The 17,444-nt window shown below is 56.5% G+C and overlaps 1 protein-coding gene across 1 annotated transcript; it reads right to left on the bottom strand.

Moving 5' to 3' along the window:
* Nucleotides 1-1,275: 1,275 nt before the first annotated feature.
* Nucleotides 1,276-17,292, bottom strand: CACTIN (cactin, spliceosome C complex subunit). The gene is made up of 10 exons (XM_047777540.1): nt 17,047-17,292; nt 13,386-13,869; nt 10,751-10,846; nt 10,131-10,276; nt 8,853-9,015; nt 8,659-8,773; nt 4,412-4,604; nt 3,670-3,792; nt 3,298-3,581; nt 1,276-2,827 (listed from the first exon to the last, which is right to left on the bottom strand). Exons 1-10 carry the CDS (start codon nt 17,217-17,219, stop codon nt 2,337-2,339), a joined length of 2,268 nt encoding a protein of 755 aa, XP_047633496.1. The 5' UTR covers nt 17,220-17,292; the 3' UTR covers nt 1,276-2,336.
* Nucleotides 17,293-17,444: the final 152 nt, after the last annotated feature.

Genomic DNA, 17,444 nt, shown 5'->3' with positions numbered 1-17,444 from the left:
TGGGGGCTCCTGGCTCAACACGCACTCAGCAAGTTCTGGGCACAGCCACCTTGCTCTGCCTTTCCAGAGCCACCACCCCCTCCCTTAGGGTCGACCCCCTGCCTGAAACTGCAGAAGAGCCAGGATGCTGGGGTTGGGAGGACAAGCAGCTGAGGAAACAGGCTGGGAATGGGAGGTTGGAGAAACTCAAGTTCTAACTCTGCTGCTTTCTAGGCTTGAAAACATGAGACTCTGTGAGCTTGTTTCGCCAGATGGACATAAATGCTCCCTTGTGGGGCTCGTGTGAGGGCCAGAAAACACTGGCTAAAAGCCAGGCCATCCACGCCACGTAGAGCCCATGGTCTGAGAACAGAACAGGACCCTAACCACCTGGTGATCAAGCACCACGCTAGGGGTCAAAGTGCCTCCTGGCTGTGCCCCCAACTCAACCCTTGCTACCAGAGGCCTGTCCCACACTCAGGGACAGTGGAGCAGGCCAGGGAGCAATTGGCAGTGGCTGCCTAGAGGAGTCTAAGATTGCTACTGATGTCTGTCAAGGGTTCCAAAGGGGATGGATATGGTCACAGTATGGCATCACAGTGTGGGTACTGCCATACAGGTATTCTTTATCCTGGACCAAGCTGGCTGAGGCAGGGAGTGGGTGCCCCTTGACCAGATGCTCTTCCCTGCTGAGTCCCTAAGCCCTGCTGTCTAGAATGTGTTCACTGCCATGCGAGCTTGTGTGGAGTGGGTCAGGGCCGTGTGGGCCAGAGCTAAAGCACAGGTTCCTGGGATATCGTTAAGTCAGGGTTGGGAGATGACCAGTGGCCTGGGGAGTGTCAGTCTTGGCACTGTGTACACTGGGGCCAGATCCCACTCTGTGGGGGACCCCGGGCACTGTGGGGGGTGGAGCAGTCGCCCTGGTCCCCATGCACTCAATGTCAGGAGCCCCCCCAAGTCTGTGACATCCACAGATGTCCCCAGACACTGCCGCATACTGTCCCTGGGCCTGGCTGAGCAGCTACTCACCTCTTGGAGTGTTTAGGATCACAACCTCCTTCTGAGAAGTGAGGCTGAGGGTGGGGACAAAGATGGAGGAAACCCTCAGGCTGGGAAGAGCGCCCTCAAACTATCATTGACTATTTTTAGGTGTTGTGGTTGTTTTCAAAAGGTCTCCTTAGTTGTTTAGTGCCTTAGTTGTGACAGATGTGCTGTGGTTATGGAAGCCGTTAACAGTGGAGACAGCTGGGTGTGGGAACATTAGACTGTTTTTGCAGCATTTCTGAAAATCTAAAATTAATCTAAAATAAAATGTTTATTAAAAAAACATGCAATCTCACAAGTAGATCAATTAAATGAAAATAAACAAGATTTCCCCTCCCCCCCCCACCTAAAAAAGTCTTTTTAGAGAAACAACCTGAAATGTTTCCAGGTGAAACAGGGTGTTTGGGCAGCGCTGTCTGAGGAGCTGGAAAGCGGCCCTTGAGGCTTCTTCCCACTTAAGGTTGGAAATATCTCCATAAGAAAAAGTTAAAAAGAAATCTGTCCCTGGGAGTTCGCTGGTGGCACAGCGGGTAGCCAGTGTTGTCACTGTAGCGGCTGGGGTCACTGCCATGGCGTGGGTTCGATCCCTGGCCTGGGGACTTCTGCATGCCGTGGATGCAGGAAAAAAAAATATGTTTCTAGGGTTGGCTGGCCTGGTGGATGATTTCAGTCTGTGACTGGGTGAGTGATCGTACCTGTCAGGCCCTCGTCTGTCCCTGTCTGGGACAAGGGATGAGGAGGGCGGCTCTGGCAGCTGGGAAGGAAGCTGCCTTGAGGGATGCCCAAAGGACCAGGCCAGAGGAGGCACTGCAGCCACACCCAAGGGCTAGGTCATGGGAACTCTTGCGCTCTACGGCCATGGAAGGATGTTCCCAGACCTGATGGTGGGTGATGTCATGTCCTCCATGCCCATCGGGAGGAGACTGACCCACAGCCAGCACCATGGGCGAGCTGGGGGGACAGCAGAGCTGATGGTGGCCCTGGATGGCCTGGAACCTGGATCCCGCCGGTCCTGCAACTGCCGGCCATGTAGAGGGGCTGATCAACACCCGGCAAGCTCCCAGCAGCCCTGGCTTAGGGCAGGTGATGTGGGGCTTGGTCGTGTGACTCGTGTTGAGTTCCCTGGCTCTGAAAATCCCATCAGCAGCTCCTCCTGTGCTTCAGCGCCCCAGGCCAGCCTGTCCCTGTGTCCCCTGAACTTTTCGAGGGAGGCTCTGCCATGACCCCTGTTCACACTCCACCAGAGGGGAGGAGGCTGCCAGCTTTGCAGGCCCGCCAGGGAGGTCGCAGGGCTCCGGGACGAGGCCTGGCCATCACCGCCGGTAGCGGTAGCGCTTGAAGTGGAACCAGAGCTGGAAGATGCCATTGGCAAACTGGCAGCGGAAGCCATGGCGGTGCGAGTATTCCCACTCGCGGTTCACAATCTTGAAGGCGATGTCCTCGTAGGGTGGCCCAGCGTGGAAGCGCAGGGTGGCGAAGTCCTTGTTGTCAGAGCAGGCCTCCAGGAAGTACTCAGGTGTGGAGCGCTTGTCGATGAGGTCTGGATAGAAGATGTTGAATTTGTAGCCCTGCACGATCTTGGGCGGAGGGTTGTCGAAGTCATAGTGCGTCTGGTTGTACTTATTCCACTCGAAGCCTGTGTGCACACGGTTGAAGAAGCGCGGCTTCCGCGGCCGGTACTTGTCAGCCCACAGGTAGGCTTTGCCGGTGAGCGGCATCTCCACGCTGAACTGCGCCTCGTCCTGGCCCATGCCCTCCTTGGCCCGCCGGAAGAAGATGTCCTCGGCGCTCTCGCTTGCGTCGCCTGCAGGAAGGGCCAGTTAAGGGACCATGGCACCGCTAGCCTCCCTCCTTGGTCTCACTTCCCCCTCCCAGGTCTCTTGCTGGAGAAGTTGAGGTCCACAGAGGGGCAGCCCCCAATGTGCCCGCCTGCCCTGCGCCCCGTCCTCCTGGCTGGGCACCAAACACCAAGTGAACCCTGCTGAGCTGGCCCAAGAGTCTGGCAGTTAGAGGCCCACAAGGCGCTCCCTCCCTCGGGGGGGTGAGGGCCTTAACAAGCCTGTCTCCCCTCAGTACCAGGGAAGAGGACCGCCGCCCAGGGAGCCCAAGGCCCGGGCAAACGGGTGGGGTAAGGAGCTCACAGCACCGCTGGGTGCAGGAAGTAAAACCAAGCATCCCTGTGTGGGTGGGGCAACGACTGAGCAAGTGAACCAGTGAATGGACGGAGGCTGAGAGCAGATTCACCCCCGGACTCCCTCCGCCCCCGCCACACACCTGTGACCTGGAGCTGCTGCCGGGACAGCAGCAGGCGCTGCAGGTCTTCGTCTGGCTCCAGCACGTGGGCGTCCAGCGGCAGCTCATGGGCCGTGAGCAGCCGCGGGCTGTACTTGCCAGCGTCGTAGTCGTCCAGGCTCTGCTGGATCAGATCTTCTTCCATGAGCACCGCCTCCCCATCGGCCTCGGCCTCCGCTGGCGCTGCTCCTTCCGCCTCCTCGGCCTCAGCACCGCCCTCCGAGGAGGGTCCAGGCGGGGTGGGAGCAGGGTCCTCTGGCTCCACACTGCGGAGACACGGCGGGGCTGGGCTGAGGCAGTGGTACAGTGGGCGGGGCCCCCAGCCCCAACGGGGAGTCCATACCCCTGGCCTACCTGTGGCCGGGAGACTGCGGCTCCTGCTTGAGAATGGGGAACAGGGGCTCGCTCTCCACCCCCTGCTCCTGTTTCAGTTTGTACAGCTTCTGCCGCAGCACATCCTGGTGCCGCTCTCGGAGCCTGGAATTTAGGCTGGGTGGTCACCTTGACACTCCAAGGGGAAGTCCTCTCAGGCTTTCTCATGCCCTGCAGCCACCCCCCCCCCCCACCACTTTGGCTGCAAGGGCCTGGAGGCCAAGGGGGCAACAAGTGACCACAGCACAGGTGGAGGCTCTGCCCACGTGAGGCCAGTTCAAGGCCCAGGTTTTTGGCCATGAGAAAATGGGATTCCAAGTCATAGGCCCTGGAGAGCTGTCCCTTGGCCAGGAAGGGGCAGGTCCCTGTACCGGGGCATTCACATGCAGGCTGACTTAAGGGCCAAGCTGGGCCGGAACAGGACACAGGGAAGGTGTGGAAATGTTTAAATTTAGAAGCACTACTGCTTAGAAGTAGCAGCAGACAGGCGCTGTGTTTACACAGTGGTGCCAAGGACTGGGAGAACTCGTGGGGGGGGGGGTGCTAAGGAAGGGGGGACGGTGGCCTCTGGGGCTTCCTGTGATGCCTGATGACCAGGGGAAAACAAAGAGCAGGTACTCAGTAAAGGCTGGAAAGAAGGCGGGCAGGCTGCTGAGGGCCAGGTTGGGAGGCCTTCTGGCTGGGGTGCTGCCCTGCCGCTGGCTGGAAGGCCCCGTTGGCTCACCTGGCACGTGCCATGTGGGCGCGCAGCTGCTGCAGCAGGCTCTCCCAGTAGCCCATGTCCAGGTTGGGGCCCCCGGCCCGGATCTTCCCCTCGATGCCCTGAAAGATGACCTGCAGCTGGCTGTACGTCTTCCCCTTGAAGACCGACTGCACATCAGAACTGACCGAGGCATTGACCCCCTCTCGCCGCTCACCTGCAGTGGGGTGGAGGCTGCTCACCATGGGGCTGGGCCTAGGTCCTAACTTCTCTGCTCTCCCCACAATCATCTCAGCTGCCAGGGCCTGGTCTCCTTCCTGACATGGGGTTCGGCCCCGACTGGATCCCTTGAACATTAAGCTGGTGACAGGATGCGGATCCCAGCCAGGATGGTTCTGACTCCCTGGGTATCAGGGAGGCTGGCAGGCATTTCAGACTCAGCCCTCCCCTAGTTGAGTCTGACCTGCCAGTCAAGTCTGAGTACCTGGGCCCAGACTGCCAACCCTACTTACCACTGCCTGCCCTGTACCACGTGGAGCCAGGAGGGTTTACCTGGTAGCCGAGCCCTCTAGAGTTCAGATCCTGCTCTGCCAGTCCCTGCTGTGTGACCTGGGGCTCAGTTTTTCCCCTCTGTGAAACCCAGGGAGACCAAACCTGGCCTGCTCTGTCCTGCAGGGGAGGCTGTCCCAGCACCTATTATGGGCTGCGGTGCCCAGGTACACGCTGCCCGCCTCCCACCTCGATAGACCTGGAGGCCTCTGAGGGTCAACATGCTGCCTGATGTGACCTCTTCATCACAATGACCTCCTTGTTTACTGCTCAGCAGACCCCAAGCTTGTCCTCCACCCCTCTGCCCCAAGGCCTTTGCACATGTGGGAGGTGCCTTCCACCAGCAATAAGTTCTTCCTCCACCCAATTCACCTCCTAGATCTCACCCGTCTTCAGTCCTCAGCAAGAACATCCCTTCACTGAGAAGCCTTCCCCGACCACCAGATTGCTCCCCTGGCCTGGGTGCCCTACTCAAGGCTTCCCAGCAGCAAGGACTGCCCCGGGCCTCCAGCTGTTTCCTGTGCTGGGCCCAGCTGTTGTGAATGCGGGGGCAGGCGGCTAGCTTATGCTCGCCACTCAAAGGCTGGCTTCTGTGACCCCTGCCAGTGGACAAAGGGTCACAGCTGATCAGAATCCCTTCAGCCAACCAACTGGGGACCCTGGACTCAGCATCCTGAGACTCCACCCTCTGCTGGGCTTCCAAGCAGCCCTGGACTCAGCAGAGGACCCACACAGCCAGCACTCTGGCCTCAGTTTGTGGCAGGTACATAAATATCACAGGACCCCCATGAATTTGATGATAACCCCCCCCCCATGCCCTGAAGTGGACCATGTCCTGCACTTGACTTAAACAGAAGCTGAGCCGGCACTCACTCAAAAGGATGGAACCACCAAAGAAAACTTACAACCCAAACAGTCCCCATGGTCGCTCCTCCCACGGAAGCCACAGCTGCTAAACAATTGTTTAAGGGAAGCCAGGTTCTGGGTTTGGACGCCACCCAAATGTCTAGCAACAGGCCCAGCTGGAGCGTGCCTGAGTGCCTCTGCGACAGCGCTTCAGGAGAGCAGGCAGCACTGGGAGCAGGGGGGCCCAGTCTAGGTGGGGGGAAGGCATGTCCTCAGAGATGCCTCTGGGAGGCCCACAGGGATTGTAAGGGGAGGGAGCCACTGGGAGAGCACAGGGCATCTGGGGACCCGCTTTCTATTGCACACCCTGTTGTTAGGATTTCCCAGCTTAAAAAAAAAAAAAAAAAAAAAAAAAAGTGGAAAAAAAAAGTGGGGGAGAGGGAAAAGAAAAGGGAAAGGGAAGGCCAGCATCCATGGGACTTGGGAACAGTGGAATCAAACCTTGCAACTCCCTTCTCTTGGAAATGAGGCCGAAAGAAGAAACAAACACAGAGAACCAGGAGGGAACAGAAGGGGGACACAATATCCCTTCACACTGTTCCTCAGCCACAGGTGGGGCTTCTGCATCTGAAGGAAACGGCCCTGATCCCTGAGCTGCAAGACCCAGCCCTGTGGCCGGAGAGGGAAGACACTTCCTGACTGTGCGGATCATAATGGTGGGTGCTGTTCTGAGTGCCTGACAACCACGCACTCACTTATATTCACGCGACCCTCCCGGGGGTGTTTTCTCATCCTTGTGCAACAAAAGGGACAACTGGCCTCTTGGGAGACTGCCAAATGGTCCCTGGTATCCACAGCGGCCTGGGTTTGTACTCAGGGTCGTAATTGTTGTTCTGTCCAAGGGCCCTGCAGCACCCTCCTGACCAGCCCCATGGCCACCAGAGGAGATGTTTTTGGACACACATGTTTTTTTTTTTTTTTTTGCTTTTTAGCGTAGCAGGTGTGGCATATGGAAGTTTCCAGGCTAGGGGTCCAATGAGAGCTGCAGCTGCTGGCCTACACTACAGCCACAGAAACAGAGGATCCGAGCTGAATGGTTAACCCACTGAGGACAGGGATGGAACCCAAATTGTCATGGATACTAGTTGGGTTCCTTTCCGCTGAGCCACAACGGGAACTCCCTGGACATGCATTTCTTTTTTTCTTTTGCCTTTTTAGGGCCGCACCTGCGGCATATGGAGGTTCCCAGGCTAGGGCACTAATGAGAGCTGTAGCTGTTGGCCTGCACCACAGGTGCAGCAACATAGGATCTGAGCCGTGTCTGCGACCTACACCACAGCTCACGGCAACGCCGGATCCTTAACCCACTGAGCGAGGCCAGGGATCAAACCCGCAACCTTACGGATGCTAATCAGATTCATTTCCACTGAGTCACAGTTGGAACTCTTGGGACATGCATTTCTTTCCTTCTTTTTTTTTTTTTTTGCTTTTTTTTTAGAGCTGCACCTGCAGCACATGGAGGTTCCCAGGCTAGCAGTCTAATCGGAACTGTAGCTGCCAGTCTACACCACAGCCACAGCAATGCAGGACCCAAGCTGCGCCTGCGACCTACACCACAGCACACTGCAACCTCATGGATACCAGTCGGATTCGTTTCTGCTGCACCACAACAGGAGCTCCTGGACATGCGTTTCTGATGGCAGTCTCTTCCTTTCTCTGGAAATTACTACAGGATGCACCCTGCTAAGATGTCTGAGACACAAAACCCCACTTAAAGATAAAAGATGTTCCTCCTTTTCCTAAGAGGAAGGAAACCACCCGAATGACCCTATCTGAGCAATGGATATTTACACAGGCTCAGGGAAGGGAGCGCATTTGTCCTCAGCCACTGAGGGTGGGTGAAAAGAGCAAGAGCTTAGCGATACGGACATCGGTAGCCAGTGGCTTCACAAGTTCCCATCACAGCTCAGTGGAAACCAATGACTAGTATCCACAAGGACACAGGATCAATCCCTGGCCTTGCTCAGTCGGTTAAGGATCCGGTGTTGCTGTGAGCTGTGGTGTAGGTTGCACATGAGGTTCAGATTCAGCATTGCTGTGGCTATGGCTGTGTGATCCTATATATATAAAAAAAAGGCCAGTAGCCTCAGGGGAGTGGGAGGGTGGGAGAGGTGGGACTGAGCTTTTAGGACAGTTGCTCTCAACCAGAGTTGAATCTGACTCCCCCCAGGGGACACTGGGGCATGTCAGGGGACATGTGTGGCCGTCATGCCTGAGGGGCTCCTGGCACCAAGTAGGTGGGGCCCGGATGCTCTTCTACACCCCACAGCAACCAGGATGGCCCCACAGAGACTGGTCTGGGCCCATATGTCAACAGTGCTGGGGGCAGAGACCCTGCTTTAGAGCATGTTTCCCTTCCAATTATATGCATGCAATCATTTTGATGAAAAGAAAAGTTGATTAAAAGCAAACGCCAGGCTCCAGAGGTTCCCGCAAAGCAGAGTCAGGTCCTACTCTCAAACAGACTGAGCCTCTGCTGAAAACTTGAAACCCAAACAGAAAAGCCTCGCTGGCGCTGCTCCCACGGAAGCCAAGCGCTCAGTGATTGTTTAAAGGAAGCCAGTGGGTGCTGCTGGGTGAGTCCCCACCCCAGCTGGGGAGCTGCCAGCAGGACTAGCTGCCCAGCACCCGTGCTGTCCCCTGGTGGCCTGCAGAGAGGCCCTGGCAGGGCCACAGAAGCCACAGAGTGGAAACAAGCCTGCAGAGGGCCGGAATCTTCGGTTGAACCACCTGGCCCCCAGAGGCTCCCACCAGACCCTGATGTGCCTCCCCGAGGGCACAGCCCGATATGTTTCTGGTGGCCCGGCCCACATTACCTGGCCCCTTGCCCGAGGCTTCCAGCTTGCGGAGCTTGGAGATCTCGTCCTCCGTGATTATGGTCATGTCCCGCCAGAAGTCGGCATTCTTGCCCTGCTCCAGCTCCATGTATACCTGGAGGCAGAGGCGCAGACGGTGGGTGAAGGCACGCCCGGGTGTGGGTGTGGCGGTGGGACAGGCAGCAGGGCAGTACCTGGATGTCCTCCAGCAGGTCCTCCATGTCGGCCACCGTGAGGCCATTGAGGAAAGTGTAGGGCTCGTGCATCTCCACGGCCAGGTCATCGTCCTCAGCGCTGATGTACTTGGCCAACAGATCAATGGGCTTGGCCCGCCCGTCCCGGATGCGGATCTTGGAGCTGCCAGAGAGCAGAGGGCAGTGTCAGATCCGGGGGTGTGTGCCCTCCCTCTTGAAGACCCTGCCCTTGAGGGTTGACCAGGCTGGAAGCCAGGGGAGCAGTCCAGCCCACAGTGGGTGTGGTCAGGGAAGGCTTCCTGGAAGAGAGGGCGTCGGGTGAAGAAGCAAGACAGGTCAGTCAGCAAAAAGACAAAAAAAATAAAATAAAATAAAATTGGAGTTCCCAGAGTTCCCGTCGTGGCGCAGTGGTTAACAAATCCGACTAGGAACCATGAGGTTGTGGGTTCAGTCCCTGCCCTTGCTCAGTGGGTGAAGGATCCAGCATTGCCGTGAGCTGTGGTGTGGGTGGCAGACGCGGCTCAGATTCCACGTTGCTGTGGCTCTGGCGCAGGCTGGCAGCTACAGCTCTGATTCGACCCCTAGCCCGGGAACCTCCATATGCCACAGGAGCGGCCCTAGAAAAGGCAAAAAGACAAAAATAAATAAATAAAAGACTGGTCAGTCAGAAGACATGGCCCTGAAAGGGGCAGAGACAGGAGGCGGGATCTAAACGGCAGTGGGTGGGTGGGGACAGAGGGCAGAGAGGGCAGCCAAGGGTGAAGGACCTGGAGCCTCAGCGCTGTGCACAGGGACACGCATGAGAGGCGGACCCTGGTCCAACCCCAGAGAGCCCCTCGGCCAGGCAGAGCTGAACCCCTGGGGACTGGTAGACAGCAAGGTGAGAAGTGGGCTGGGCCTGGGCTGATACCCCGTGACACCGTGTGACCTTAAGGCAACTCACAACGCCCAAGGAGCTTCACTTTTCTTGTCTGTGAACAGGGCTTATGAATGAACCACCTTGTGGGCGGCAGGCAGGAGGGCCCAGCCAGTTGGGGCTGGCCAAGAACCCAGCACCCTCTCTTCAGAGGTGTGTTCAGATGTCCCCACAGGGGGAAACAGGCATGATGAAGGAAGCAGACGAAAAGTGGTGCCAGAAAGGGGGTCAGGGAGGGACCCCAAGGGGGTAGTGGGTAGAGACCCTAGTGGCAAAGGGCAGCCAGGGTGGCGGGCTCCAGGCAGCAAGGCCGGGCTCCAGAAAGAGGGGAGAGAAGGTAGAAGGCCCTGCGCTGCCCGCACCGCAGCTTGGCCTGCTGGAGGTGGAAGTTGTCCTCCTGCTCCTCCCATGTCTTGAAGTGCTCTGCTTCCTTCTCCCGCTGCAGCATCTCCAGCTCCTGCTCCCGCATGGCCTTCTCCCGCTCCCGCTCCAGCCGCAGCTGCTTCACCTGGGGGGCACACAGGCAGGATGAGGGTACAGCAGCAGACCATGTGGGTCTGTGGGTTCTACCCTGCATCCTCTCAGGCCCTGGGGTTTCTTTAGTGTTTCCCTAGTATGGGGGCAGGACAATAACCATGGCTTGGCCCTAGACTACTGGCTCTGGGCAAAGGAATTGGTCCAGAGATGCCTGAGGCTCTGGGTAGACCCTGGGGCAGAAGGGGCCCTCTTTCTTCTAGAGACACAGCAGCCAGGGCCCCTTCAGCCACCCTGCAAGGAGGGCTTTAGTCAATCCCAGAGGCTAGCAGAGCCTAGGTGGGGAAAGAGCTCTCTGGAATCACTGTCTGAGCCCCTGGATCCCGCCATGCCTAAAGCCAATGTCCCCTGACCTTTCCATGTAAGCCAATCAGGTGACCCTTGACATAAGCCAGGGTGAGCCAGCCTTGGAGCCCTCAGGAGGGGAGGGTGGCCTGGGGCGCCCCACCTTCTGTAGCTCTAGCCGGTTGTCCTCCTGGATCCTCTTGTTCCGCTCCTTCAGCTCTTTCTCCTCCAGATGGCTGATCCCTTTCTTCTCCAGGGCCTGGAAGGGCCAACCACATGCCCATTAAGGGGAGATGCCTCCTCTTGCCACCCTCCCCAGGAACACCCAGCACTGCCTTCCAGGCGCTGGTCTATGAGGTGGAGACCCACCAGACCAGAGCATGGCTCTGCCGATGAGCACAAGGCTGAGGGAGACGGGACCTACCCACGGCCACACCCCAACTTCCACTGGAAGATTCGGCCCCAGTAGCTCAGTACGTTCCAATAGCGTGGTGCCCTTGTCTCTGAGCTGTGTGCTCATAGAGGAGAGGCAGCCCCACCCTTGCTGGACTCATGAAATCATACACAGCAGAGTCTTCCTCGGGGCCTGGTGCTTTACATAAAAGCCCAGCTGCACCAGCTAGATGGTGTCCAAGCCCTTGGCAGGTCAGACCCCAGCTGACAGGGGGAGAGGCAGAACCAGCGCCCAAACAAGATGGAAAGCATACCTGCTGGGTACGACAAGTTGCCCCGCTCACAGACCCCTTGAAGCACCGAACACAGCAAGCAGTTCCACCCTATCGGGGGGAACCCCTGTCGGGGGGAGCCTCTGCACAGGCTCCTCCTGGTGCCCCTTCGCTCCCTCGGCGTCATCTTACAATTGTTGCTGGTGCCAGGTGCCAACCTCCCCGGGCTCTGAGGGGCACTCAACAAGCCCCTGTGCCACCAATGTGGCACAGGGCTGCCCGGTCGAGGCCACCCCTCACCACCCAGGGTGCTCCTTGGCCTCCTCAGCCCCAGCCTGGGCCGCCACACAGATTGACAAGGACCGTGCTTCCCGTCTGCATGGCCACACAGAACAGCAGCTGACAGCATAGGCAGGAGGTGGACAGCTTCATTTCAGACCCCAGGTCTCTGCCCTTGGCGAGCGGCCTGGTGGCCTGATGCTGACAAGGCTGTGGTGAGGAGAGCCAACAAGTGAACACACACACAGGGCCCTCTGACCCACACCTGGCACAGAGGCACATCTGTCACCAACATCATGCCTGACCAGCCACCCTGAAGACATGGAAACAAGATGTGTGATGTCACCCAAAGTGCTGGGCTGCCTAGCACCTTCCGTGGACTAGAGAGGCTTCAGAGGCTGAGCTGGGACTGACCCCAAATGTGCCTCTCGCCGGAGGGCCAATGGAGGCCTCCCCTTAGAGGAACGCCTGGAGGCCAGCCCATTCATTTAGTGAGTGTCTTCTGTGTGCCAGGGCCTATGGTTGGAACCTGCCCCCTGGAGCTCACGGTCCAGCAGGAATTACATGCTAGAAAGTGCGATGTGTGTTTAGACGTCATCACCTCTGCAACGAGACAATTTCAGAACTGCGTGTTTAAACTACAGCTGTGGCCGCCGCCCGCCACCCGCCTTCATTCCCTCCTCTGTACTCTTGGCTAATTGCCTTAGTTATAGTCAGTCTCCCCCAAGAGACTGCAGGTATGTGACGCATGGCCAGGACCCACGCAGTGTCTGGCACCCGGCAGATGTGTGGGTCACGTTTGCTGATAGAGCACTAGGAAGGGAAAGGCAGTGCCCTAACAAAGAATTCCGGGGTCCTGAGGGACCAAGGGACGTATGTCAGCAGAGAATTGAAGGGTGAGAAAGAATCAGCCTTGGGAAGGGCTGGAGAGCCTTCCAGGGAGAGGAAGGGTGAGTGCAAAGGCCCTGAGGTGGTTGAGCCCAGAGTGCAGGTGGCTCGCCAAGATGTCTTCTGCCAGTGCCCGCCCGCTCTCATCCTCTCCCACCACTGTGTCAGGTCGAACTGTGTCCTCCAAAAAGACAGGTCCACTCCCAAGCCCCAGAACCTGTGAATGGGACCCATTTGGAAAGAGGATCTCTGTGGATGTGATTAGTTGATACCATAGCGGGTCAGGCTGGGCCCTAAGCTAAAGACTGGTGTCCTTGTAAGAGGGACATTTGGATAGAGACACAGGAGAAGGCCAGGTGAAGACAAAGACATGGAGGGAAGACAGCAGTGTGACAACAGAGGCAGAGTGCAGTGACACAGCTATCTGCCAAGGGTGGCCGGCTGGAAGAAGCAAGAAAAGATTCTCCCCTAGAACCTCCGGGGGAAATGTGGCTCTGCCGACATCCTGATTTTGCACTTCTGGCCTCCAGAACTGGGGGGGAGGTTCTAGTGTTTTAAGCCACGTGCCCAAGGCCACCATTGGCAGCTAAGAGACTGTGTCGTTTTCATCTCAAGGATGAGGTGACAGCTCTGAGGTGATCGTGGAATGCTACCCTGGGCGTATGATGCTGAGAACCTGTTCTCCCGTCACGCCTGAGGTTAGGCTGGTTCTGTGGGCAGAAGGCACTGAAATTCTACACTGCAAGAGACAGTCCAGGTGGTAAAAGCTGGCAGAATCCAGTGTGCGTGTGCATAAGGACGCACGCTCAACAGCAAGGTACAAGCTGGGAACGTGTGCTGGGAACGCCAAACACAGTCTTTTAAAACAGAAGCTGTGAACAGTGTCTGAAGCACAAAGCAGCAGAAAGACAGGCAGGACCTGCCAGGACCAAGCGCCAGGGCCCACAGCGGCTGCACCGGGCTCACCTTGTTCCAGATGAAGGCGCCTAGCAGGTTGTTGTCACCGAAGGGGTTGTCAGTGTTGGTGTAGCCCATGTACTCCTCGCCCCAGCCCATCTTCTCCCGCTTCTTCCTCTCCTTGGCCTCCTTCTTGGCCAGCCGCCGCGCCCGCTTCTCCTCGGGTGTCTCAAAGGCCTTCATCAGTTCCTCCTGCTGCTTCCGCTCCTCGCGCAGCCTCAGTCGCTCCTGCAGGCTCTGCCGCTGGCTCAGGGCTTCCGCTGCCTCCCGGGGGCTTGCGGGGTGGTCTGGGGATGCAGAGCTGGACGCCGAGGAGCCCGGGGTCCAGGAGCGTGTTTGCCGGCGCCGGCGGGCCCATCGGCCCCGCTGTTGCTGCCGTTCATCGCCAGAGTCGGACTGAGAGGACAGGTCCTGGGAGCGCCAGTGGGGCGGTGGGGGGCTCCGGCTCTGCCTGCCTCGCCGCTGCCGCCACCGCTCTTCATCTGAATCTGACCTGTGGAGGGAAGCCACAGAGCTCTGCTCATGGCCTGCTGGCCTGGCATCCATTCCACAGCTGTTTAGCGGGCCCCGAATCGGTACCAGGAGCTGTTCTAGGTTCTGGGGATAGAGCGATGACCAAAACATTGACAATCCCTGCTTTGCAGTGTCAACAAGTAAACACACAGTGTGACACTAGATGGTAAAATGAATCACAAAGATAGTGATGTGGCATTAGGGCATGGGGAGGTCAGGGGGGATCTCTCTGAGGAGGTAACATTGGAGAAATAGGGAAGGGAGTTTTGGGGAGATGGTGACCTAGATAGAGGGCACAGCAAGAGCAAAGGCCCTGGGGCAGGGATTTACTTGGCATATTCAAGCAGTAGCAGGTAGGCCTGTGTGGCTGGAGCGGAGTGAGTAAGGGGGAGTGCAGGAGGAAGGGAGGGAAGGCTGGGGCCAGATGGTGCAGGAGCTGTAAGCGCTGTCCAAGGTGTCAAGGGAGGGCTTACAGGAGTGGTTAACTGGTCCTACAGGATGGGAGGAGTGAACTGGAGAAACAATGGCAGGAAAACAGAGCCATGGAAGGGCACTACAGGCAGGGAAGGCAATCTACGAACACTGGGGGTAGATCCTTTAATGTTGGGGGCCTCTGAGAAACTAAATATGTCTTAATTTTATTAAATGCTCCACTTACTAAGCTCAAGTCAAAAAATCTACACCATGAGGAGTGAGCTTGTGGCACGCCAGGTTAAGGATCCGGTGTTGCTGCAACAGCTTCGGTTGCTGTTGTGGCATGGTTTCGATTCCTGGCTTGGGAACTTCTGCAGGCTGCAGGTATGGCCCAAAACAAACAAACAAACAAACAAACAAACACTTACACCATGAAAACCAATTATTTTGAAGTCCTTAAATACAAACTACAAATTTGGTCAAATCTTCATAAATGACACAGACTCTTAATTCCTTATCTAGGGCGGCTGAGTCTTGTGAATAACTAAAATCTTCAGAAAACACAGAGTTTCTGTTATGGCTCAGTGGTAACGAACCCTATTAGTATCCATGAGGATGAGGGTTCCATCCCTGGCCCCATTCAGTGGGTTAAGGATCCAGTGTTGCTGTGAGCTACGGTGTAGGTCACAGATGCAGCTCAGATCTAGTGTGGCTGTGGCTATGGCTGTGGCTGTGGTGTAGGCCGGCAGCTGCAGCTCCAATTTGACCCCTAGCCTGGGAATTTCCATATGCCCAGGTGAGGCCCTAAACAAAAAGTAGCCACAGACAGTACGTGAACAAATGGGCATAGATTTGTAAATCTGGTCAATAAAATTTTACGTCTGGACACCAAAATTTGAATTTCTTTTCTCTTCTTCTTCTTCTTCTTTTTTTTTTTTTTTTTTGCTTTTTAGTGCCACACCCATGGCTTATGGAAGTTCCCAGACTAAGGGTCTAACTGGAGCAACAGCTGCTGGCCTATGCCACAGCCATAGCTATGCTGGATCGGAGTCGCATCTGGGACCTACACCACAGCTCACAAGGCAATGCTGGATCCTTAATCAACTGAGCAAAGCCAGAGATTGAACCCGCATCCTCATGGATACTAGTTGGATTCGTCACCGCTGAGCCATGACAGGAACTCTTCAAAATTTGAATTTCATCTAATTTTTACGTATCATGAAATATTACTCTTGATTTTTTTCCCCCTCATCATTTAAAAATGTAAAAACTATTATTGGTCCACAGACTGTAGTTTGCTAAGCCTAGTTTTTTGTTTTTCTGGGTCTTTTTCTGGGTCTGTGGTGTACAACCTACACCACAGCTGTGGCAATGGCGGATCGTTTAACCTACTGCACAGGGCCAGGGATCAAATCTGCATCTCTGCAGGCACCAGACCCGCTGAAGTTGGATTCTTTTTTTTTTTTTTTCAGCTTTTGTCTTTTGAGGGCTGCACCTGCAGCATATGAAAGTTCCCAGGCTTGGGGTGGAATTGGAGCTACAGCTGCTGGCCTACACCACAGCTCACGGCAATGCTGATCCCTGACCCACTGAGCAAGGCCAGGGATCAAAACTGCATCCTCATGGATACCAGCTGGATTCGCTTCCACTGTGCCACAACAGGAATTCCCTGCAGTCGGATTCTCAACCTGCTGCATTGGGACTCCTAAACCCTAGTTTAAACCATCTCTTTACTATTTCTGCTACCTTCTTTCTTCCTAGAATTCCTGGATGGGAATAACCCTATGAGACTCAAAAGGAAAAGCCAGCTTCTCAAACCTAGAGGGTGATCAGCTATGTCTGACTAGTGCCAGTCTGGTTATGTGTGAAGAACAGGCTGGAGTAATAGGAGACAGTGCATATGGATGGAGAAGCCCCATTTAGGTCTTGGGGACAGAGATGAGGAAACATGGACCACAGTGGGGCAGGGATTGGCCTGAGTGTCAGAGCCAGTTATGGGCTGAGCCAGCACTGGGACACAGGTCTGATAGTCAGTCCCTATCATGGTGCTGATTTCTTTGTGTTGAAGCAGACTCAACTCAATCCAGGTGTTTCATCTCCAAAAGAAAAGGACCATGGGCTGAAGGGAAGCTAAGCACCAAGTCTGGGGAATTAACTGACTTCTGCCACCATCATCAACAATTCTCCCCTCTCACAGCCTACCTCCATTAGCAAGGGTTGTCACTTCTCCTTCTGAAATCCCTCTCAAATTGAGCTACTTTTCCCAGTGTACCTCATTACAAGCCTACCTCTCCCGAAAGCCATCATCATCTGTTGCCTGGACAGCTGTACTATTTTTTTCCTCCCTGGTGTCACTCTTGCGTACCCACTCAGTCCCTTCTCCACGCGAAAGCAAGCGGAAGTTCTGCAAGGTAATCCAGATCACATCACTCCCTGGTTCAAAATCCTCCACAGCCCTCCAGATAACAGTCAAACCCTTTACCACGGTACGCACGACTGCACGATCTGGTCTCCTACTTTCCAAACTCATCTACTCCGCTCCGCCCCGCTCACTGCTCTTCTTGCTGTACCACCAGCTACCAGGTGCCCTGCTTGGAATGCTTTTCACTTTCTTGTCGCTGTCTAGTTAATTCCGACGTGCTCAGACGTCCCCTTCTTCAAGAAGCCTTCCCTAACTCGGAGCCTCCCAACTCCCCGAGGGCTGGAGCCGGACCCACCAGCGCGGCTCATACAGCTACCCTACCTGCGATCCCGGCTCCTCCGCCTCCGCCTGCGCCGCCCCTCGTCGTCCCGGCGCCGTCGGCTTCTCCGCCCATGGCTCCCACTCCGACTTCGGCTCCGACTTCCGCTCCTACTCCGCTGTCTCCGGTTCCTGCGACCAGCGGACCGCGAACGCGAGCGTGTGTCCCGACCCATCGGCTGGGACGGTACCGGCGGCGCTGACACAAATATCCGGGGCCTGCGCCGGGGACCTTCCTCCCTCGCGGCGCGTGCCTCGCTGCCCCGTCGGCGCCTGAACAGGAAGATAGGAACCCATCCCGCAGCCCCATACCGCGGGGACTCTGGAGCCCCGTAACCTCCAAACTGTCCTTAAATGGGTCCTCTGTGACGGACTTCTGCCGGACTGTCGCCGCCAGGGAT

Source organism: Phacochoerus africanus, chromosome 4 (assembly GCF_016906955.1).
Source record: "Phacochoerus africanus isolate WHEZ1 chromosome 4, ROS_Pafr_v1, whole genome shotgun sequence".
NCBI classification, from domain to species: Eukaryota; Metazoa; Chordata; class Mammalia; order Artiodactyla; family Suidae; genus Phacochoerus; species Phacochoerus africanus.
The sequence above is the reverse complement of the archived record's forward strand: the minus strand, read 5'-3'. Positions and strand labels throughout refer to the sequence as shown.